The sequence below is a fragment of the Zalophus californianus genome, chromosome 11 (assembly GCF_009762305.2).
Source record: "Zalophus californianus isolate mZalCal1 chromosome 11, mZalCal1.pri.v2, whole genome shotgun sequence".
Lineage (NCBI taxonomy): Eukaryota > Metazoa > Chordata > Mammalia > Carnivora > Otariidae > Zalophus > Zalophus californianus.
Genome location: NC_045605.1, coordinates 63,783,124 through 63,803,159, shown reverse-complemented (window position 1 = coordinate 63,803,159; position 20,036 = coordinate 63,783,124). Strand labels below are relative to the sequence as shown.

The window sequence follows — 20,036 nt, the reverse complement described above, 5'->3', positions numbered from 1 at the left end:
AAATAAAATCTTAAAAAAAAAAAAAAAAACTCTCAAAACTCAACAGTAAAAAAACAATCCAATTAGGAAATGGGCAAAAGATATGAACAGACTTTCACCAAAAAAGACATACAGATGGCAAATAAGCACACAAAAAGATGTTAAACATCATTAGCCAGTAGGGAAATAGATTAAAATCACAATGAAATAACCACTACACATCTATCAGAATGGCTAAAATAAAAAACAGTAACAACACCAAATGCTGGCAAGGATATGGAGAAACTAGATCCACTCATATATTGGTGGTGGGGATGTACACTTACTCTGCAAAACATTTTGGCAGTTTCATAAATCTTCAACAACTTTACAACCTGGCAGTTGCACTCCTGGGCATGTATCACAGAACTTAAGACTTAAATTCACATAAAACTTATACATGAATATTTATGGCAGGTTTATTTGTAGTCACCCCAAACTGCAAACAACCCAAACAGCCTTCAACAGGTAAGTGGTTACAAAACCGTGGTACATTGATACTTCGGTATACTACTCAGCAATAAAAAGAAATTGATACATGCAACAACCTGGATGAATTTCCAGATAATTATACTGAGTGAAAAAGTCTAATTCCAAAAGGTTCCATACTGTGCAATTATATAACTTTCTTAAAATGGTAAAATTATAGAAATGGAGAACAGACTGGTAGTTGCCAGAGGTTAAGGAGGAAATAGAGGCAGGAGGCAATAGGTGTGGCAAATAAAGGGCATAAGGGATCCTTGTGATGATAGAAATGTTCTGTATATTGACTCTATCAATAATAACATCCTGGTTGTGTACTGTCATATAGTTTGGCAAGATATTACCATTGGGAGAAACTGGGTTATGGGTACATGGGATTTTTTTTTTTTTTCCAACCACATGTGAATCTGCAGTTTTTTTGTTTTGTTTTTTTGACACAGATCACAAGTAGGCAGAGTGGTAGGAAGAGGGAGAAGCAGGCTCCCTGCTGAGCAGAGAGCCCAATGCCGGGCTTGATCCCAGGACCCTGGGATCATGACCTGAGCCGAAGGCAGACACTTAACTGACTGAGCCACCCGGGTGCCCCTGCAATTAAATTTTTTAAAAGCGATGAAGAAAATTGTAAGGGAAAGGATAATGTAGCCTGAATACATAAAACCTTTACTTAGATTAGAGAATACCGCACAATTTAAAGCCAACACTAAACTAGAAAAAGTATTCGTGACAAATGACTGAAAAGTTGATACCTTTAATATGTAAAGCATTCTATAATTTATAAAACTGATATCCTCCTGTGTAAGCAGTACACAAAAGAAAAAAACACCTTGCTATAAAACATTAAAAAGTATTTCAATCTTTCTAGTAATCAAAGAAATGAAAATTGGAATTCATTTTCTCCTCTAAATTGCAAATCTTTTTATATAACCTTGTTCCCAAATAAGGTAAAATCTTTATCACGTTTATTTTCTGTGTTCCTCTTAGGTGGTGGTGAAATTATATAGAATTTTAGCTCCAAGTGATATTAACTTTCAAATATATTAGCCTATTTTAAGTATTTCAACAATGGCATTAAATTTCTAACCATTTTACCAATAATTAGTTTACACTGATACTTCTTACTGATTCATTGTTTACCACTTTCTCATATACAGTATAATCTTCCTCAGATTTTTAAATTTTTTTTGTATTTGTCAGAACTCTTAAGTACCTCCACCCCCTACGCACTCACCCCCTTATAGATTGGTGTACTTTCTGAGTACTTGGATATCTACACATACCATTTTTTACCTTTATACAAATAATTATTTGATCATGCCATTTTTCTTTGTAAGTCTGAAAACATTGCTGTATTATCTTTCATTTGATGTTGAAAATGAGAAATCTTATCACAGTCTGATTCTTTTTCTCAATAGGCAATCTGTTTTTAGTTTGTTTTCTGGCTGGAAATGTATAATCTTTTAATACTTAAACATTCAAATTTGGGCAGGTTCACTGGCATATATCTGAGTGTGTGTGAGTATGTGAATTTTTCATAGTATTTTTGCCTAGCATTTAGTGACTCTTTTCCATCTGAAGACTTGAGTCTTTCTTCAGCTAAATGATATTTTCTTGTATAACCTTTCTTTTTGGTTATTGCTTCCATTTAACCTACTCTGCCCTCGTTCTGGAATCCCAGTAATTTGGAGATTGGATGTCCTGGATCAGCTTTCAATGCAGCCTATATATATTTTTTTCTCACAATTTCCATTTCTTTGTCATTTTTACCTTTGTCTTAGAAGAATTTCTATACTTGGACTTCTAATGTACTAATTTGGCTTTTAGCCCTGTCCATTTTAATCTATTTTTTCCCTTTCTCAAGTTTAAATATTTTCTATTTCTAAAAGCTCTTATTTCCTGTTTCCTCCCCTTTTTATATTGAAGTCTGGTTGGTTTTATCAGTGCAGTAGTATTTTGAATATTACTGGGAGTATCGGTTACAAGTTGATTGATATTAACTCCTGTTTCCACCATTGACTGCTGTTTTTTTTTTTGTTTTTTTTTTTTTTAGGGGCTATTTACACAGTTTGCTTAGTTTGGTTCCCCTGCTGACTTCCTCATAGGATCAATGAGTTTTATAGCTTCCTCATATTTTTAATGAAGTTCTTGAATAACCAGCGATGTTGGCTGATAGTGGGCTACCTCAGCAGCCTGTTTGTGAGTCTCTATTTGGTTTTCCTTAGCAGGCCTTCCCCTCTTAAACCAAAGCAGATAGCCATGGAACTCCAAAGGTAAGCTTTGTCCTTGGTGTGGAGAAGGCAGGAACATGCCAGAAAATGGACTTCTCTTAAGTATTAAGTGGCTGGGAGCTGATTAGCAAGTATGCTTCTCCAGCCCCTGTCCTTGACCAGGGAGGCTGTGAGGGCCTTGGGTGGCTAGGCTGTTTTACCTCGCATTCCATCCATAGTGAGTTAAGCCAGCGGACTGACACTGCTTCACATGCCACTGGCAGTGATGACGAGGATGTGATCAGACGGACAAGTTTTTATGTCACTGGTAGGACGGAAAATATACATTCTTCTGGAAACCCATTTGGTGGAGTGTAAAAACAGGCTTGGAAAATGTCTGATCCCTTTAATTCTCACATTTCTAGTGGGCTATCTTAAAGAAATAGGGAAGTGGACATAGACTTCTATTCAGAGATCCTAACTGCCAAGTTACTTATAATAAGGGGAAACTGGAAAGAATCTACGTGTCTTACAGAAGAGGCATGGCCAGTCGTGTCCGTTATGTAGCTGTATGATGGGGTATTTCGCAGCTCACGATAGAACGCTGAATGAAAAAAATCAGAGTATTACATTTTACACCCAGTATGTTTATACATGATAAAAAGGCCAGAAGTAACACAACAGATTATTATCAGTGGTAGGATTCTGGGTGACTTGTGTTTTTTGTTTTTTTTTTTTAAACTTGTCTGTGTTTTTAAAAATTTTCTGTAGTGAGTTTTCTGTATGACTTTTATAATCAGAAAAAAAACCCCAGTAAATGTTGTTAAAATAGGTCTCTCCACACTCTACACTGCATCAAAAAAGACCCCTGCTTTTCAGAATTTGCAGGCAAAAAGTGGTTTGCATTAGGGTTGAATTTGCCAGTTATCATAATGTGCAAATGGATTTTGGATTCTCCGGCTTCTCGCGCGGTGCAGGGTGCACGGCTGCCGCGCCAGCGCCAGCACACAAGCTCGGGCGAGGCCCATCTGCTGCTCCGGCACAGCTTGGCGGACACAGATTGATTTCAGTTTGTTCTTTAATTTGGCAGCTTTTCATCTTTTCTCATTATCATAGCTGGGATTCAGTACTAGTATTACTCGTTTTGTTTACTGGTTTGTTGTCGTCTTTTGTTCCATTTTGTGGAGATGAAGAAGCCAACAATGGGAATTCTGTCTTGTGAAAACGCAGTGCTTGTCCTTTGGGATCTCGGGCATGTCTTGCTGAAGGGGCTTTCTCTGACACTTGCAAGCCGTTTCAGTTGTTTCGATTAGTGGAAGCCTTCGTGGTGTTTTTTTTTTCCTTCAAAGACCTTAGTCTTCCTTTTCTCCCCCTCCCCCCTCCCCCCAGGAAGATTTGGAAATGGATCCAAATAGAAATTATCAACATTAGCCTTGAGCTATGCTCTCTCCATCTGGTGTTTGGTACTTTTTTTTTTTTTTTTTTTTTTAACTGAAGGCTCACATTGTTTAATCTTAGTCACTGCAGAAGCCGGGGGCGGGGGGGGGGGGGGGGGGGGGGCGGCGAGACTTCTACTCTGCCCTAACCACCCTGCACTTGAGAAGGGATTTTCTTCTGAGTTGGTTTGTATTTCAAAAAACACTGGGATAGTCCGCCAGATTGCTAAGAATTTACTCAAGTAAAACTTGAGAACTGTTAAGAGTCATCAGAGATTTTTTGAATGGATTTGTTGGGATAGGATGGCTGCCGCCTGAGAAGCCTCTTTGAGCCTGATACTTTCTGTTGAAGAGACATTCCTTGTAAGACTTTATGCTACTTTTTTCTCTAGGTTACCCTGAAGAGACTTACCCAATTTATGACCTTTCAGATTGCATCAAGCGTAGGCAAGAAACAATCCTGGTGGATTACCCTGACCCCAAGGAGCCCTCTGCTGAAGAACTAGCTGAAAGAATGGGAGTGCTGGAAGGTGAAGAATCAGACCACTTGGGTTGGGAAATGCGCACTGACCCCAGCGCCCGGGAAGAGAATTCTGTTACCTCATGTGACCCAAAGCCACAAACCTGTTCCTGCTGTTTTCATGAAGAGGATCCTGCGGTCTTGGCAGAGAATGCTGGATTTGGTGCAGACACTTACACTGAGCAAGAGGAAACCACCAAAGAAGTATGGCCCCAAGACTTCAGAGATGAAGGCCTGGGCATCAGCCCTGATAAAGTACATACAGGTGGCACGTTGAGGAAGCGGAACCCCCAGGTTCTGCTTTAGTTGGTTTCCGGAAGTATCCATTCCTCTAGTTCCAAGGTGACCTTTCTCTCCTCTCTGATTTCATCCTTGGCCCTGTGCCCTGAATTTCATTCTGTATTTAAATATTCTAGCTAATCAGGCCACTACCATGGATATCCTTCCTGGTGCTCACACACCTGTCACCTTGTAAAACACCATAGCAATTAGTATGAACACAGTACAGCTTCACTCTTCATGCCTTTCTTCCACCAGAGAGTTGATCCATTGAGTAATTATGTTTGATCTGTTGGGCACTCAGGGGCAGGGGTCTGACTTCGTGCTAGGAGTAGCAGATGGTTTACCTGTGAACAAACATTAGTTTACATGTGATGAGGACTTAAGGCTGCAAAAGTGAAGATTATAGAGTCCAGGATGCCTTACTCTGTGGGCCTTGAGCAGGTTAGTGGTCCCCTGGGTTCAAGAAGAGAACATTTTGTTAGTGGGTATGATGGGGCCAGAGCAGGGTAAGACTCTGCTGTGTGAACTGAAGAAGCGCCTTCCTCACAGTGAGGGCCTTTTGGGGAGCACTGTTGCTGCCTCAGATACCCGCTTTTCTCCAGAGTAGCAGAAGGCTCCCAGTGACCTGTGAATGAGCCCAGAGACCAGTTGGGGGACTGTTACTCTGGTATTGCTGGGTCTTTAGCTTCCTTTATACCTGTTCTGTTTGACAGAACTGCCAACCCAGAAGCACCATTGTACCTCTGGCCTTCAGTGGCCAGAGGAAGCTTTAAATAGAGACTTTAATCCTTGCCCTGCAGAGCCAAGGTTGGAGGCTGGGAAGGCTACACGAAAGCCTGTGTAAGGGTGGTGGACCTCCATGAGACGGTCAGAGCAGAGAGCGAGGGGTGGGAGAGAATCCATGTACTTAAGGACAGCTATTTCTAAATGTTGTGCCCTCTGGGAAATTTGTTCTTACCACATGAATTGAAACAGAAATGAGGAGGACTGAACTTCTAGACAAAGTGCCGGGCCGAAAGGAAAGTTGCAGTGTGTGTCTGTTGCAGAGAACCTGTAGCAGTGCCCAAGGAAAGAGACTATGCTATATTCAGGTATCTGGGTCTTTTGAGAAAGCTGGGAAGGGGAGGAGGTTGGTCAGAATCCTCCCAGTCTTAACCTCTCACTAAAGGCCTAATTTCTAAGGGTGCCACCTGTCATCTTTTTTTTTTTTTAAGATTTTATTTATTTATTTGACAGATAGCAAGAGCAGGAACACAAGCGGGGGGAGAGGGAGAAGCAGGCTTCCCGCTGAGCAGAGAGCCCAATGTGGGGCTCAATCCCAGGACCTTGGGATCATGACCTGAGCCGAAGGCAGACGCTTAATGACTGAGCCACCCAGGCGCCCCTGTCATCTGTCTTCTTGAGATAAGATGGCACCCACGTATCCTGTCTAGGAAGGATGAGTGAATTCAGTTTACATGTTAAGACCTGAGAGTTTAAAGAAGACACATTCCCAGGAACATTTCTCATCATGAAATGTGGAAAATTTGAAAACTGAGAAACGATGTAAAGGTCTGTAGGGCTTTTTGGAGTTCCATTGTTCCTGGTCGACTAAAATGCCAGGAAAATAGCTGAAATCAAACATATAGGCATATAGACTGCTGTCAGAAGGTTATGGGATATTTAGATAACATGTCAGCTAATAGTAGGCATTTCTTAATGAAATTAATGTTAATGGAATTAACATTTCTTGTTACAGAGAAAAGTCATTGAAGACTGAGTCTGTAGGAAAAGTATATTGCATCCATCTGTGTGGAACCTTTGATTCACTTTAGAGTATAGTTTTAAAATGTGCTGGAAGTTATCTAGATGTAATGCTCAAGGTAAAAAAAGAATGTAGGTGCTCTTTACTGTTTTGATAAATCACTTTCCCTGTCATTTCCCTTTTTTCACTGCGAGGGGTTGATTTATAAGGAGTCCTGGGTCCCTGGTTCCTTCTTTTTTGCCTTAGGATATATGGTTCCCTTATTAGAGATGTGTTTTTTTCTAGCTTATTCATTCATTTATTCATTTAGCAGACACTGCCCAGAGCTGAGCAGCAGGAACAGAGCCTCAATTCCTACCTTCAAGAAACAAGAAAGCTTAGTGTGGGAGCCTTGCCCAATTTTTTTTTAAATGAATGATTAACTGTAAAAGGGCTCAAGATTGTGAATTCTGCAGGCAGAGAAATATTGGTCATGATTCCATCCCGGCCTATTCTATCTGTAGACTCTTGTTGGCTCCTTACCCCTCCTGAGACTTGGCTTTCTCCTGACACAGGGGAGTCGAAGTCCAGCTCTCCCAGGTTGGGTAGGAGGATTAAATGTGAATCATCAGTGCATCTAAAACAGCATTGGCCCTCCCATCTCCTCCATGCTAACCACTCACTAGGTGGTAGCCAATTTACTTTTATTGTACAAGGTTTTATGCTGTAATTGAGATGTGGACCCAAGTCTACAGGAGCACAAAGATCATTTTTGCCAAAGTACTTCCAAGAAGCTTTACCGGGGAGTTGGATCTTCAGGCATGCTAAGAACTTCTCCAGGTGGCCAAGGAAAAGAATGGTCATTCTTGGCACAAAAAGCGGTGTTGGACAAAACAGACAAGTGTGGAAGTATGTGGATGTTCAGGTATTTTTATGAGGCTGGTATGTAAGATGTCCTGTAACCAACTCTTTATTTTGAATGTTAATCTTTGGGGGAAACTGGCTTATGGAACTATCTCCTGCCAGAAGTACTAAGAGCTCATGATGGTTCCTACTGCCCTCACTCTTGGTTGGCTTATACAGCTGGGATATATTAACATATTTATATTTCAGAAATGTTTGGTCATTTAGTGCTTTGTGGATTTTCCCGAATTATTTTATCCTTCAGGGATGACAATTGTGTGTATATACAACCCAGGATGACCAAAATCAGAGGACTGGTTTTTGTCATGTGTGCTCTTTCCTTATGGTCTTCACTTCTCAGAACTGGTCTGGGCTGTGAACTTGATCAGCCCCCAGGTACTTGGTCCTCAGTGACCTTTGAGCACTGTGGCGGAGAGCATGAAGTCCTCACTCTGGGGATGGACAAATGGCCTAGGAAACACGGGTATCACCTGGGACTGTGCTTGGTTAAGTTAAGAGGGCGAGCCAGTCAGGAGAGCTGCTTTCCTAGTCCTAATAGTACAAGGAAAGCGCCTTGTGAGCTCCAGGACTAGCAGTGCACGTGCTCTAAAAAACTAGGCCCAGGAAGGAAGGCATGTTGAAGAATGGAGGCATACTGGACCTTCTGAAGAGATGGCCTTTGAGAACCACTCTCTCTGTACCTTCTATGGCTTGGGTGATCAGATAACTCATGGTCCAAACTAAGACCCCTTGAGAGAGAGAGAAAAGGGAGCTTTAATTAGAATGATGCCAGGACAATAGGTATAAACCTGGACTGCCATGGACCTATGGTCACCCCGTCCGTGGCTATTTAAAAGATTTGTCTTTCACCTGACCACTAACCAACAAAAACCTCTGGTCCGAACCTACATCTGCAGTTTCCCACAGAGGCAGAGCCAAGGAGCTGGGCTGGGGTTTTGGCAGGATCTTAGCCACATAAAAACTCCAAATCTAGGGTGAAAAACTAAAACCAGCTCTCCTTACTTTTGTCCTAAGAACCAGGCCCCCAGGGGCATATGGAGGAACTAAACCGCCCATGCTTGCAGAGAACTACTTTAACCGAAGTCTCTTCTATCCAGCCCTTCCCAGCCTGTGTGTGGTTCTGCCCAGCCTTAAATCTGTTGAGCTCAGCCAGAGGGAGGACAGCGTCGGCCCACACAGTAGTATTTCCAAACAAGCTGTGAGCCCTTCCTACCCACCCCCACCCCCAGGCTCTTAGGACAGACGGAACGAATACACTTGTAGGTAAGAAATGTTTTCTCCCCTTTTATAGGGGAAAAAAAAATGCACAGCAGTGTTGAAACAGTTCAAGTTTAATTTGTTGCTATATGGTCTGTACTTAGACAAACACTAAGTTCTACAACATATATAATGTCAACATGGGAAAATACCAACTTTGTCATTGCACATACCAGTAAATAAATACATTTGCTCAATACCAAAGAGTTTATTCAAAAAGTCACTTAATAAAAGCACAGTTTTGCAAGTTTGTCTAAAACTCCAGATAATTTGGAACAAAAATAAAATGACCACTCCAGAATAGGAAAAGACAATCTTGTGCAAATGGACATACACATTCTAGGCGTTAGGAAAACTGGCTAAATGGCTGCTCCCAGCAAGAGAAGTGCCCCCCATCCTGACCAAGTCCCCTTTGAAACTCTGCAGGATTAAAGAGGCCAGAGTCAGGCTTCCCTTTCTAAGCCACTCTAAATTACACTCTAGGAAACTCTGGATCTTGGCCTAATCTGCAGCTCTGCCTTGACCTTGACGGGGGAAGGGAGAGGCGCAGTAGAACAGAAGAGAGGAACGGGTGTGACAGGTTTCTGAGGAAGGAACGAAGGCACAGTGATGAGCCAGAAAAGGTGGTGATGAAAGCAAGGATCAATTTTCATTCACCCTAATTCTTACTGCAGCTTTGACAGCCTAACCTCCTCAGTGTGTAGATGAGAAAACAACCTAGGAAAATCATGTGGTTTGCTCAGAATCACATAGCTAACTAAGTGCAATAGTGCTCTCTATAAGACCATCTTGCCTCTCAACTTGGTCAGAAAATTAAATCTATCCGCACACTTCTGCTATGCCTCTCCCCCGCCCCCCCCCCCCCCCCCCCCCGGTATCCTGAGATGACAAGATTGCAAACTGGAGGTACAGAAAGACAGGGACCCAGTACAAACAAGAGCCCTCCCTTGGTCTGCTCCTGGGGGCTGCTACCGTTCAGGGCCAGGCCCCACAACACAGCAGACTCCTTCAGCTCTCTGGAAAAGTATGCTCTGAGGTCACAGGTATAGTTTAGCTGGGGCAAAGAATTCTGGAGAGAAGGCCAGTGTTGCCGCAGTTAAGGGAACACCAGGGACTCCAGCTAGGAGAGAGGGTTTGTGCTTGCGTAACAGAGCCACGGCCCGCCCAGCGTCTCCCCTCACTGTAGACCCCATGTCCTTAGGAGGTTTGAAATCACCACCACTGCTTATTAAATTTAGAATTTCCTCTAAATGTAAACTTAGAGGTAAATGCTCTGCTATTTCCAGACCAAAGACAAACTTCTGCAATTTTGTTGCCCTTTTTGTCACTGAAGGACACAGAATCCAAATTTTCACAATCGCTGGCTTCTAACACCTGTCTTCAGCATGCGTCTGGACCTTAACTGCTTTTTTAAGGCACATTCACTAGACTATGTTCAAATTCATCCCAAAGCATGCATGTAACATACTAATTTCTTCAGGTAATGCAAAATGGAACTGAAAAACTAAAATTTCTTAGATGGTATCCTCTTAATCTTCCTCCCAAGAAAGAGCTGGTACTTTCCCAGGTTTACTTTCTGACCAAAGAGCATGAAATGAACAAAATCCACAGGTAATCGTAATATCCTTATTCCTTTTCTACTCATCCTTAGAACTATGATCGTAGTAAGAAACCTCAGTGGGTGAGTTGCAGATTGCCCTTTTCCCCAAATATACACAGACACATAGACACACAGAGACAGAGCACCTTGGAGCCAGAAGGAAAGAAAAGCTAGAATTGGAGAAGAGTGGGGAAGTGAACATCACAGCTCTACAGAAGAGCCGTTTGGGGGAAGAGGGTGTGGCCCCAGGAGCAGTGACAGGAGCTGCCTGAGGTCCCAGCTGCCCCCCCAGCCTTAGGGCTTGCTCATTCCATCAGCCAGTCCCATCTGGGTAGAGGGTACGAAGGACAAGCGCTCTTACCCTGGGAGATGCTGAGCCCAGGTGGTCTCCAGGGGCCCTGGCAGCTTTTTGAGTCTTGGGCCCATGGCTAGGCGGCCAGTGGTCAGGGAAAACCAGCATCACCAGGAATGGGGTCTTAAGAACAGACCTTGTAAAGCTGGGTCTCAAGCAGGTGACTCAACTGCTCTTGTCACTCCGTGCCCAACAGAGTTTTGCTGCTGAGCTACCTTCCCCAACGTCTCGACGTCTGCAAGTTTGTCTAAAGCTGGGAAGCTCAAGCCACGTTCCTAACCCCTCCTCACCCTCTCCTGCATATTCGGTGGAATTGGGGGGGTATGAGAGTTTGCTCTCGTGCTTCTTCCTTTTCCACACTGGTGCCAGGCTTCCCTCTCAAATCAGCCTGTTCTACTCTAAAATCCTAGACCCAGAGAAACAGCTTAAACCAGACTTCAGAGATCTAGCTTCCACCATCCCAAATGTCAACAGGTCTCTTCCCAGTCAGGAGAGTAGGAGCCCAACTGGGACTGTGGAAAAGTGGACCAGCCCCAGTGTGGGAAAGTCTAGTGCCCTCAGAATGACCCAAGGAGTGGTCCAGAAACTAGTCCCATAGACGGGCCTCACCCAGACCCCCGCTAGAACACTCCACATAGGCAATCTTGTAAGGAAACGAGAACACGCTGCTACTACCACTTAAGTCAGAACCACTCCCTCTCACTACGGCGCCTCACTCAAATGTTTCAAGTAGGACTGACTTATTTAAACCAAACATTTCTATGCAGCCCTTTCCAAGCAGATCTCCGCTGAAGGGAAGAATAACTCCTGCTTGCTTCCCACTAAGTTCTGGCCTCCGTCTGGGCAAGTAGCCTCGGCCAGGGTCAATGGCAGGCAAGGGCTTAGTGTTCCCAAGGCTTCTGGGTCAGGGCTGCCATCCGAGGAGATCAGGCCCAGCCCTGGAACACTCACACCTCACCCATCACGCCCCAACAGAGAAAGGCCGCAACGGCCTTGGTGAGGCCTGCCCTCGGGGAGAAGCCAGACACCGGGCAGTCCTGATCAGACTGATGTTCAAAAAGCCAGCTTTCAGCATGAAACTGCCTAATTTCCCTCTGACACGGTTTCAATTTCATACATCAACTCCGACATTTCTAAGTCTCTGTAATCAGACAAAAGGGTGAGGGCATGCAGACCGGGGGCCCAGGAAGGCCAGAGAACCAGAGAGAGCAGTTTCTCGGGGGATGGTAGGAACAAAGAAATCGAGGGAGCAGAAGTTCTGAATTCTGCCACTGACCAGCTAGGTGACCCGGTGCAAATCCAACTTCTAAATGTCATTCACCTAAAGTGACACGTTGTACTAGTTCATCTCTAAGGCTTCTGCCACCTCTCCTCTCTTGTGGTTCTAACGTACTCCCTGCCCTTCTTCAGCCTGTTCCATTCCCACCCTGGAAGAACCACACCCAAGTCCTCAGCAGCCACGACCTAGGCTGCGCACGGGGGCTGCGAGGCACAGGCCAGAGCACCTGGAGCTAGACTTTCTTCCTGGGACACGCCATGGCTTAGGACCACTGCCCTGCCAGCTAGAGGCCCAGGCATGCCTACCTGAGTGCCCTCTGAGGCTGGGGGCCCGGCCCCGTCTGCGTCTCCTGGGCACTCGGCACGAGCCACCCCGCAGAAAGCTCCTCAGGCAGCCTGTGCCATGTACCTCCCGCATGCTGAGCCTGGGGCCTGCAGGCCCCGGCCTCTAAGACATCTGGCCCCCTGCTGCCTCCGTGCACACAGAGAAAACCTAGAGAAATCAAATGAGCGGGAACCCTGGGCCACCAATTCCCATAGCCGGGCCCCCGCAGTCCTGACAAGGTCTTAGCACTCACCTTTCCCAAACCCCCCGTAACTTCTCCTAGCCTGGCTGAGGCCTTCCGCAGTCAGAGGACTTTCTGGAGTTACTAGCAAAGGGCCTGGAAGCCGATCCTAGCCCTTCTATATAAAATTGATGTACCCAACACACACCCACACTGTGCCCTTCACTGTCAGGGACCCGCTGTCACCTGATTCCTAGACTGAGTGGATGGCTTGGCCGCAGCAGCCCTGCATTGTGCTTCCTCCCCCGTTTCTTCCTACCTTCCCAGCTGAAGAGGCTGCCCAGCCTGGCAAACACGACTGCAGCAGGATACTAACTCAAGAGCAGGGGTGTGTGTATGGATCTTGGGGCCCAGGAAGAATTCACGCAGGTCCCTTCACACACACACCTCCCCCACCTGGTCCTCTGTCTCAGCAGTGGAGGCAGGAGTCCGGTCTGAGCCAGCTGGGCCAAGGAGCCACTGAGAGCTGAAGGTTCACCTGGCAGGAGGCCTATGTACAGAGAGAGGGTAAGCAGGGCTGTCTCTGCAGGCAGGCAGCTCCACTCCAGGCTGGGCAACCCCAAAGGGCACAAGGGGGCCCTCTACTCGCAGGCCAGCTTGCTGTCGAAGCTGGACAGGGCGATGGCGAAGGCCTGCAGCGCGCACAGTGGGTAGTTGTAATCCATGGTGAACACGTCCTCTGCCACGCGGCCAAACTGCATCACAATGTAGTCCGCTGGAGCCCGGCGCACGTGTGCACAGGGAAAGCCACACGGGACAGGGCAGGGATGGGGGGGGGGGGGGCGGACAGACAGACAAATCATAATGGGCAGAGAAGGTGAGCAGAGATGCCCAAAGGAGGTCAAACAATTGGGAGAAGTGGAGGCAAAGAGGGAGGAGGTGACAGAGAACGAGAGGCACACCAACACCAGGAGACAGAGAAGAAGAAAAGTCCATTCAGAGGGTGTTCCCACACCTGAGACTCTGCTGAGTGCACAGAGTCTAGGGTTAGGGCTCCAAAGAAAGTTCTTCCAAGGGCCTCCCAGTCATAGGGTTAGAGAATTTTTGACCTCTGATCGAAGCCATGTAACCCACATCCTTGAGCTCTGGCCTATGAAGGCCGGGCTGGGTGAGCTGAACCCTGAGCTGAAGGCCCTGGGTGTCACAGGGACAGTCCTGAGGAAGGGCGGAAACACTCACGGTCATTGCCATGGATGATCTGGAAGTTCTTCACGGAGGCCTGTGTGACGCGCCCGTGGAAGTTGAGTACGTAGGACTGCGTGTCGTCATTCCAGACCGGGGTCTTGTTTTGCAGCTCGATGATACTCTCCGTGTTCTTATTCTGCCAGCGTGCTAGCAGCGTCTCATGCTCCTGGGAAGGCAGCCTCGCCTGAGTCACGCCTGGCCCCGTGCCTTGGCCGCACAACCACCCTAAAAAGGGATCTGCCCTAGGGACGGAGTCCTTAATCTCCCTAGACCTCCGCCTAGAGCCCCGGGGCTTCTTCCACGGCGTCCCCTACGCCTAGCAGAGCGCGGCTGCAGTTCTGCTCCCAGGAGCGCATGCACATGATGGGATGACGGGGGTGGGGAGAGACTCACGTTTCGCGGCCGGATGGAGACTCTCTCGTGAACCATGTTCATGCCTGGGACAATCACACTCATCTTCCGCGGCCCCTTGAAACCTAAGACGTTTGTCTCCTGGGAAAGAGAGAGGGAGGACTCAACCCTGGCCATCTGAGGACTCTACTTACCTAATGGAGGGACTAGGAGGAAAGGAGTAAAGCTGACGAGCTAGTTTTCACCATCTCCACCTGAATGTCTAACAGGCATCCCTACACTTAACCCGTCCACAACTGAGCTCCCAGATCTCCACTCTGCCCAAACCAGCTCCTCCCTCCCGTCTTCCTCGCTTCAGTTGACAACTCAGTTCTTCCATTTGCTCAGGCAACCTACTTTGAGTCATACTTGCCTACTCTCTTTTGGCTCACAAGCCACTTCTAATCCATCAGCAGATGATGTCACCTCTCCCTTCAAATTCTATCTGGAACTCAACCACTTGACCAGCACCATCTCTCCCTGAGATCACAGTACTAGTCTTTATCTGGATTCCTGGTTTCCGACCTTGCCCTGCCCCCCCCCCACCTGTTCACACAGCAGCGAGTCCCATTAAGTCACATCCTTTGCCTCCACTGTTCACACAGATTAAAAGCTGAAGGTCTCGACTGTGAGGCCTCACGTGGTACGGCCCCACCACATTCCTCCCCACCACCTACTCTCCTCTGCGCTATGCTCTGCGCCCCCCCACCCCCGCCCATTCCTCGCACCTGCCAATTACTCAGGACATTAGCACTGGCTGTGTTTTCCACTACACCTACAGGGCTGGCTCTCCCTTCCTTCTGGGCGTTACCCAAGTGCTACCTCAGGGAGGCCCTCCCTGCCATCCTTACTAAAAGCTTCCACACATCTGAACATTTCATTTCCAGGCTTGATTGTTTCTTCTTCACATTTATTTATTTGTTTTACTTATAAATCTGTTTTATAGCTTGTCTCCCCACTAGGGATTTTAGTCCCATAAGGGTATAAATTTGCATCTCTTGTTCACTACCGTATCCTCAGGACCTCAAACAGTATTAGCTGGGCTCAATAAGCATTTGAAGAGATTCGGGCTGCCTCCCCAAAGGTGACCAGCAGGTGGCACCAGAGGCTCATACAGAACAGCTATGGCTTTCCCAACTGGCCTCCAAGTACCCAGGCCCAGATTAATGGGGGTACCAATCCCTCATTTTAAAATAAGTAGAATTCCCTTTTGGTCACCAATGTGCTGTATGACATTGGCAAGTGACCCAACCTCTCAGCTTCAGTTTCCTCATCTATACAGTGAAGGAAATAGGACTGAGCTCTTAGGTCGTGCATTCCATGAGATGACTACGCAAAGGGCCTTGTAGTCCATGCAGGGCCCAGGTACTGGAGAGAGGGGTGGAGGGACGCACCAACAAGAACTCAGGCCTCCTGCTGCCTCCTTTCCCAGCGATTCCCAGGCTGGGCTGCATAGAGCTCAGCCCAGTTCCCAGAGCTCCCCAGGCAGATGGCTTTCTGTGGTCTGAGCTCTGAGGACAGACAGGGGCCATGCCAAGAGAGGACAGCCCAACTCTGTACAGTCTTGTCTGTTCACAAAGATAGATGGGAGAGCCCACAGACCGGGCAAGTCCTCAGTGTCATGTCTAACTTGGAGACCAGAGACTCAGGAACGCACGACTCACGTAGCACACAGCTGCCAACTCCTGACGCAAGGCTCCACTTTCCAAAGTAGAGGATGATGCCTTCTGAGGGTTGACTCCATTGTCATAAACGGTGAACTTAGTGCCCATGAGGTTGGACCTGAAGGACAGGCAATCAATAGAGGATCATGCACCCTCTGCCTTAGGGCAGGAAGCAGCTCAGTCTGTCCCATGAGGAGCCTGCAGAGCATTCTGGGTTGGGCCAGGAGCAGACCAGGGAGCACACTGCACCCTGAATCCCCATCTCTGAAGGTCCTTCATGGAGAGAAGGCATGGACTCGCTCTGAATAGAATCAAAGGGCATCTTAGTTGAGTGAGGGAAATTCCAGGAGGTAAGTCTCGGTTCCACAGGTTTCCCTGGAGGCGCAGGAATGCTCCCCTCATGGGAGGCGAGCAAGCAGATGGCATCTGGCAAGACTGCAAAAGGCACTCAACATCTCATGGAGAGTTGATGACACGACTCCTCTCCTGTCCAGCCTGTTGAGTGTTGGTCTAGCCCCATCTCCAGCATTAGTTCCTCACCTCTAAGCTTGATTTATGCTCCCCAAATCTGGCACTCTGTTCCTTGGCAAACACTCCCCTAGCTCTGAGGCCTAGCTCAGAGCCTTCCCCCCACCCCAAGGTTGTGCTCTCTTCTTCCCTCAAGGGCTCACTCACAGCCTTGCCCTCTGGCACTGACCATGGGGCCAAGGCAATTCTTCCAGGGTGGCCCACATCTTCAGTGACTTCCTGAGGTTTGACCTATCCCTCTTCATGGGCCTATGCCCCACCGACCTGGGAGCAGCTTAGGGTAGGGTATGTGAGCTCCATCTCCCAAGTCTGGCTCTAGGCTGGCACGGACCCAGGCCTACGGTTGGAGCTGACAGAGAGGATTCTATGAGAGGATCTGACCCCTGACCTAGATCTCCCTCAGGGACAAGACATGCCCACTCTGGAGTCTGGCCCTGCCCCTCCCTCCCACCCCCCACCTGCTCCCTAGGGGAGTGCTAGTACCGCAGTTTCCCGATGTAGCTGTCCCCTCCTCGAGACAAGTCTGTTGGGTCCACAGAGATGAGGTAATTGGAAGTTTTACTCTTCTTTCTCTTCCTTCCCGCCAAGAGGAACACCTTGGGGAAGGGAGGAAGGTCACATTCCAGGCCCAGCCTCTGGTCACAATCATGGGTGTGACTGACACACACACACGGCTCTCTGGCTCCAGCTCCTGAACATATGGTCATGTACACACACACACGTACACACACGTACACACGCACGTACTTACGCACACACACACGTACTTACGCGCACACATGTACTTACGTACACACGTACTTACGCACACACACACGTACTTACGCACACACGTACTTACGTACACACACGTACTTACGTACACACACACACACACACACACACGACCAGCTAACACAAAGGTATGCACAGACCGGGCACGGAGGCTTCTATCCCTTGGGAGAACTGAAAGCTCAGTGTTGGACCTGAGGCTTCCAGTCACATTCCAACCCACAGGACCTCAAGCCTGCCTCAGGGAAACCGCAAGTTCGGGCCAACCTCACCTTCTTCCCATCCTCACGGTCCAGGTGCAAGAAGTAGGTGGGGTACATGCCCCGGTCCATCCCCTTCTTGTCCCGCGTGATGCGGCACTTGATGGTGATACCTTGGGGGGCTGGCCTCAGTGCAAACTCCTCAAGATCCTGGACGTCCACATCCGCCGAGGGTTCTGGGGCTGTTGGGCTGGGGGCTGAGGCTGCCTCCTACAGGGGACAGAGAAGGAGCCCAAGCCCCAGAGACCCTGAGCAGCTGCAACTGGTGGTCCGGGACCCAAAGCTGCCCCCTGATGTGGTGGTGGTGGTGGTGGTGGTGGTGGTGGTGGTGGTGGTGGGAACTGGGGCAGGGTCCCTGGGCCGTGGGCCCGGCCATCCCGGCCCTGGGGTCAGCAGCTAGCTCCTCAGCTGTCCGGGGAGGGGGCGGGGGGGGGGGATGGAGGATGTGGGCAGGTTCTCAGGGCCATCCCAACCAACTCGAGCACCTGTCCCCCGACTCCTGGCCTGGCTGAAGAGAAGAGGAGGCAGGAGAGAACAGAAGAGCCCCGGCGAGAAAAGCTCCTGCTCGGTTTCCAGGCCCAGTCCCAAGAGAGCCAACTCTCCATTTCTTCACACCCATTCGCCCTCCAACCTGGACGAGCAGAGCTCTGAGCACCGCTGTCCACCCTCCCGCCGGGCAGGAGAAGCACCTCACCCTGACGGACTTCCCGCTAGTAGCGGAGCTGGGGCGGGTGGTGCTGTTCAGCTGGGAGGAGCTCGAGCTGTTTTCATCCTCCTCTTCCTCTTCCTCTTCCAAGCTCATGCTGCTGGGGACACCTGGGCAGCGCAGGGACCGGGAAGGGACGAGCGGTCACAGACGCGGCCAATACCCACTCCGACACACCGAGTCACCCGTACGCACACACGGCCGTACGTCCACACACGCGTCCACACACACACATCCAAACACACGGAAGGACACGTTCTCTCGACTGCATGCACGAGCTGGGGCTGGCCACCATCCTTAGGGTGTAACCACCCCCCCAGCTTTCCGCTCAGTCCTCCCATGAGACCCCCCTCTCCAGCAGTCAGCGCCCATCTCCTGGGCAGCGAGGACTGAATGGAGCTGACCCTGTGCTGGGAGCCTTTGTGTCTACTGGTGGCCTCGGCTGGCACAGGCCATGGAATTTGCTTTGGGAGAGGCCCCGCTCCTTCCTCCCCCAGCCTGATGCACGTGGCCCACTGATTCCTCTCCCAGCCTGCCTGTGGCCTTCTGTCTACACATTTCTCCCCACCTGGAATGCTGTCGTCCCCAGCCTCCTGCTGCCTCGATGGCCCTTCCTCCAGGAAGCCAGCCCTGATCTCATTTCTTGGAACGTGTGGCCTTGCTGGGCTTCCTTCTGCCACCCTGTGCCAGGGACTCCCTGGGGCAGGGCTCCTGGTGGGGAAACTGGGCAGCAGGTTTCCTGGGAGGATCTGCCCTGCCTCTGGGCATTCTGGCCCTGCTCCCCAAGCTCAACAGATGAAGGGGAAACACTTTCAAAAGGACCTTTTTCAAAGGAGGCAAAGGGAAAGGAAACCTGTCTCCAAACCTGGGTCTCCCTGGGGACAGAAGATGGAGGTGGGGAGAGAAGGCTGGGCTGTGGACTGGTTGCTTTCCCTAGTTGATTTCCCTGAACTTGACCTTATCAGGGGCCCCTACACCCAAGTTTCTCATTGGTCTCGCACTGTGCCCCCTACCAGGGCCATGCTCCTTAAGAAGAGTGCATCTAAGAACCTGGGACTGAGCTTTGGGGGTGTCACTGAACCCCCACAGGGCTCACCCTTCCTCTGCATCGTGGCACGGAGGTCCTGCCCGCTGGGCTGTGTGCCCCCGCCGGCTGCCGTCTCCCCCGCGTCCTGAGCGTGGTCTGACTGGCCCACAGTCAGGATCCGCACCGGGTCTTGGGCCTCAGACTTGTCTTCGGCCAGTGCAGCTGGCCCGCTGGTGCCTGCAGGCCACGGATACTCTTGAGTCCCGTGGGGGGGTGGGGGGGGAGCCTGGATTCTCAGACGTCCTTGAAGTGAGTGAGGGATGAGTGGGGGCAACCCTCTGCGAAACTGATTTTTAAAAACACTAATGACTGCTGCCAGCCTCTTAGCGATCAACAAGCTACAAAGGGACATGGGCTTCATTTCTTCTGCTGTTCCCCCACATTAGTTGCCGAGGGTTGGTTTGAAATGCCTCACATCCCTAGGCAGAAGACAGGCATCTACAAAACCAACTGCACAGTGAAAAAGACAAGATGGAGAACAAGGATCGATCGTGACCATGGCCAAGGCCACCACTTGTTCACAGACATGGCCAACTCCCAGTGATCAGTGATTCTCTCTCTCTCTCTCTCGCGAGTGCGCGCACACACACTCACCCCATAACTCACACACATCATTCAAAACACAGGGGGCCCCTTGAAAAAGACAGAGGTCGGCTTGCACTCCCCTTCCCAAATGGAAGATCTCCCATCCCACGTCACCCTGCCCAAGGTGCCCAAGTAACAGAAGGCCTGGCCCACACAGGTGGCAGTGCCCTGCCTGGCTGAGCTATGCTCCTCAACGCTGCAGTCAGCTCCAAAAGCC

At 48.9% G+C, this 20,036-nt stretch overlaps 2 protein-coding genes across 9 annotated transcripts in view; one reads left to right on the top strand and one right to left on the bottom strand.

The window, feature by feature from the left end:
- The window catches only part of RIC3 (RIC3 acetylcholine receptor chaperone), a 57,274-nt gene extending 47,570 nt beyond the window's left edge, over window positions 1-9,704 (top strand). For 2 of the 4 annotated variants that reach the window (XM_027579003.2, XM_027579001.2), the window contains exon 6: window positions 4,534-9,704. In XM_027579003.2, the coding sequence (XP_027434804.1) occupies window positions 4,534-4,967 (434 nt within the window). In that variant the 3' untranslated portion in view covers window positions 4,968-9,704. The remainder of the gene's footprint in view (window positions 1-4,533) is intronic. The other 2 variants (XM_027579002.2, XM_027579004.2) reach the window with 2 other exon arrangements.
- TUB (TUB bipartite transcription factor) overlaps window positions 9,700-20,036 on the bottom strand; it is an 81,681-nt gene continuing 71,344 nt past the window's right edge. For 4 of the 5 annotated variants that reach the window (XM_027578994.2, XM_027578993.2, XM_027578996.2 and 1 more), the window contains 8 exons: window positions 19,244-19,411; window positions 18,136-18,257; window positions 17,454-17,651; window positions 16,894-17,006; window positions 15,883-16,000; window positions 14,222-14,320; window positions 13,823-13,994; window positions 9,700-13,358 (listed from right to left, as the gene is read on the bottom strand). In XM_027578994.2, the coding sequence (XP_027434795.1) occupies window positions 13,225-13,358; window positions 13,823-13,994; window positions 14,222-14,320; window positions 15,883-16,000; window positions 16,894-17,006; window positions 17,454-17,651; window positions 18,136-18,257; window positions 19,244-19,411 (1,124 nt within the window). In that variant the 3' untranslated portion in view covers window positions 9,700-13,224. The remainder of the gene's footprint in view (window positions 13,359-13,822; window positions 13,995-14,221; window positions 14,321-15,882; window positions 16,001-16,893; window positions 17,007-17,453; window positions 17,652-18,135; window positions 18,258-19,243; window positions 19,412-20,036) is intronic. The other variant, XM_027578995.2, reaches the window with a different exon arrangement.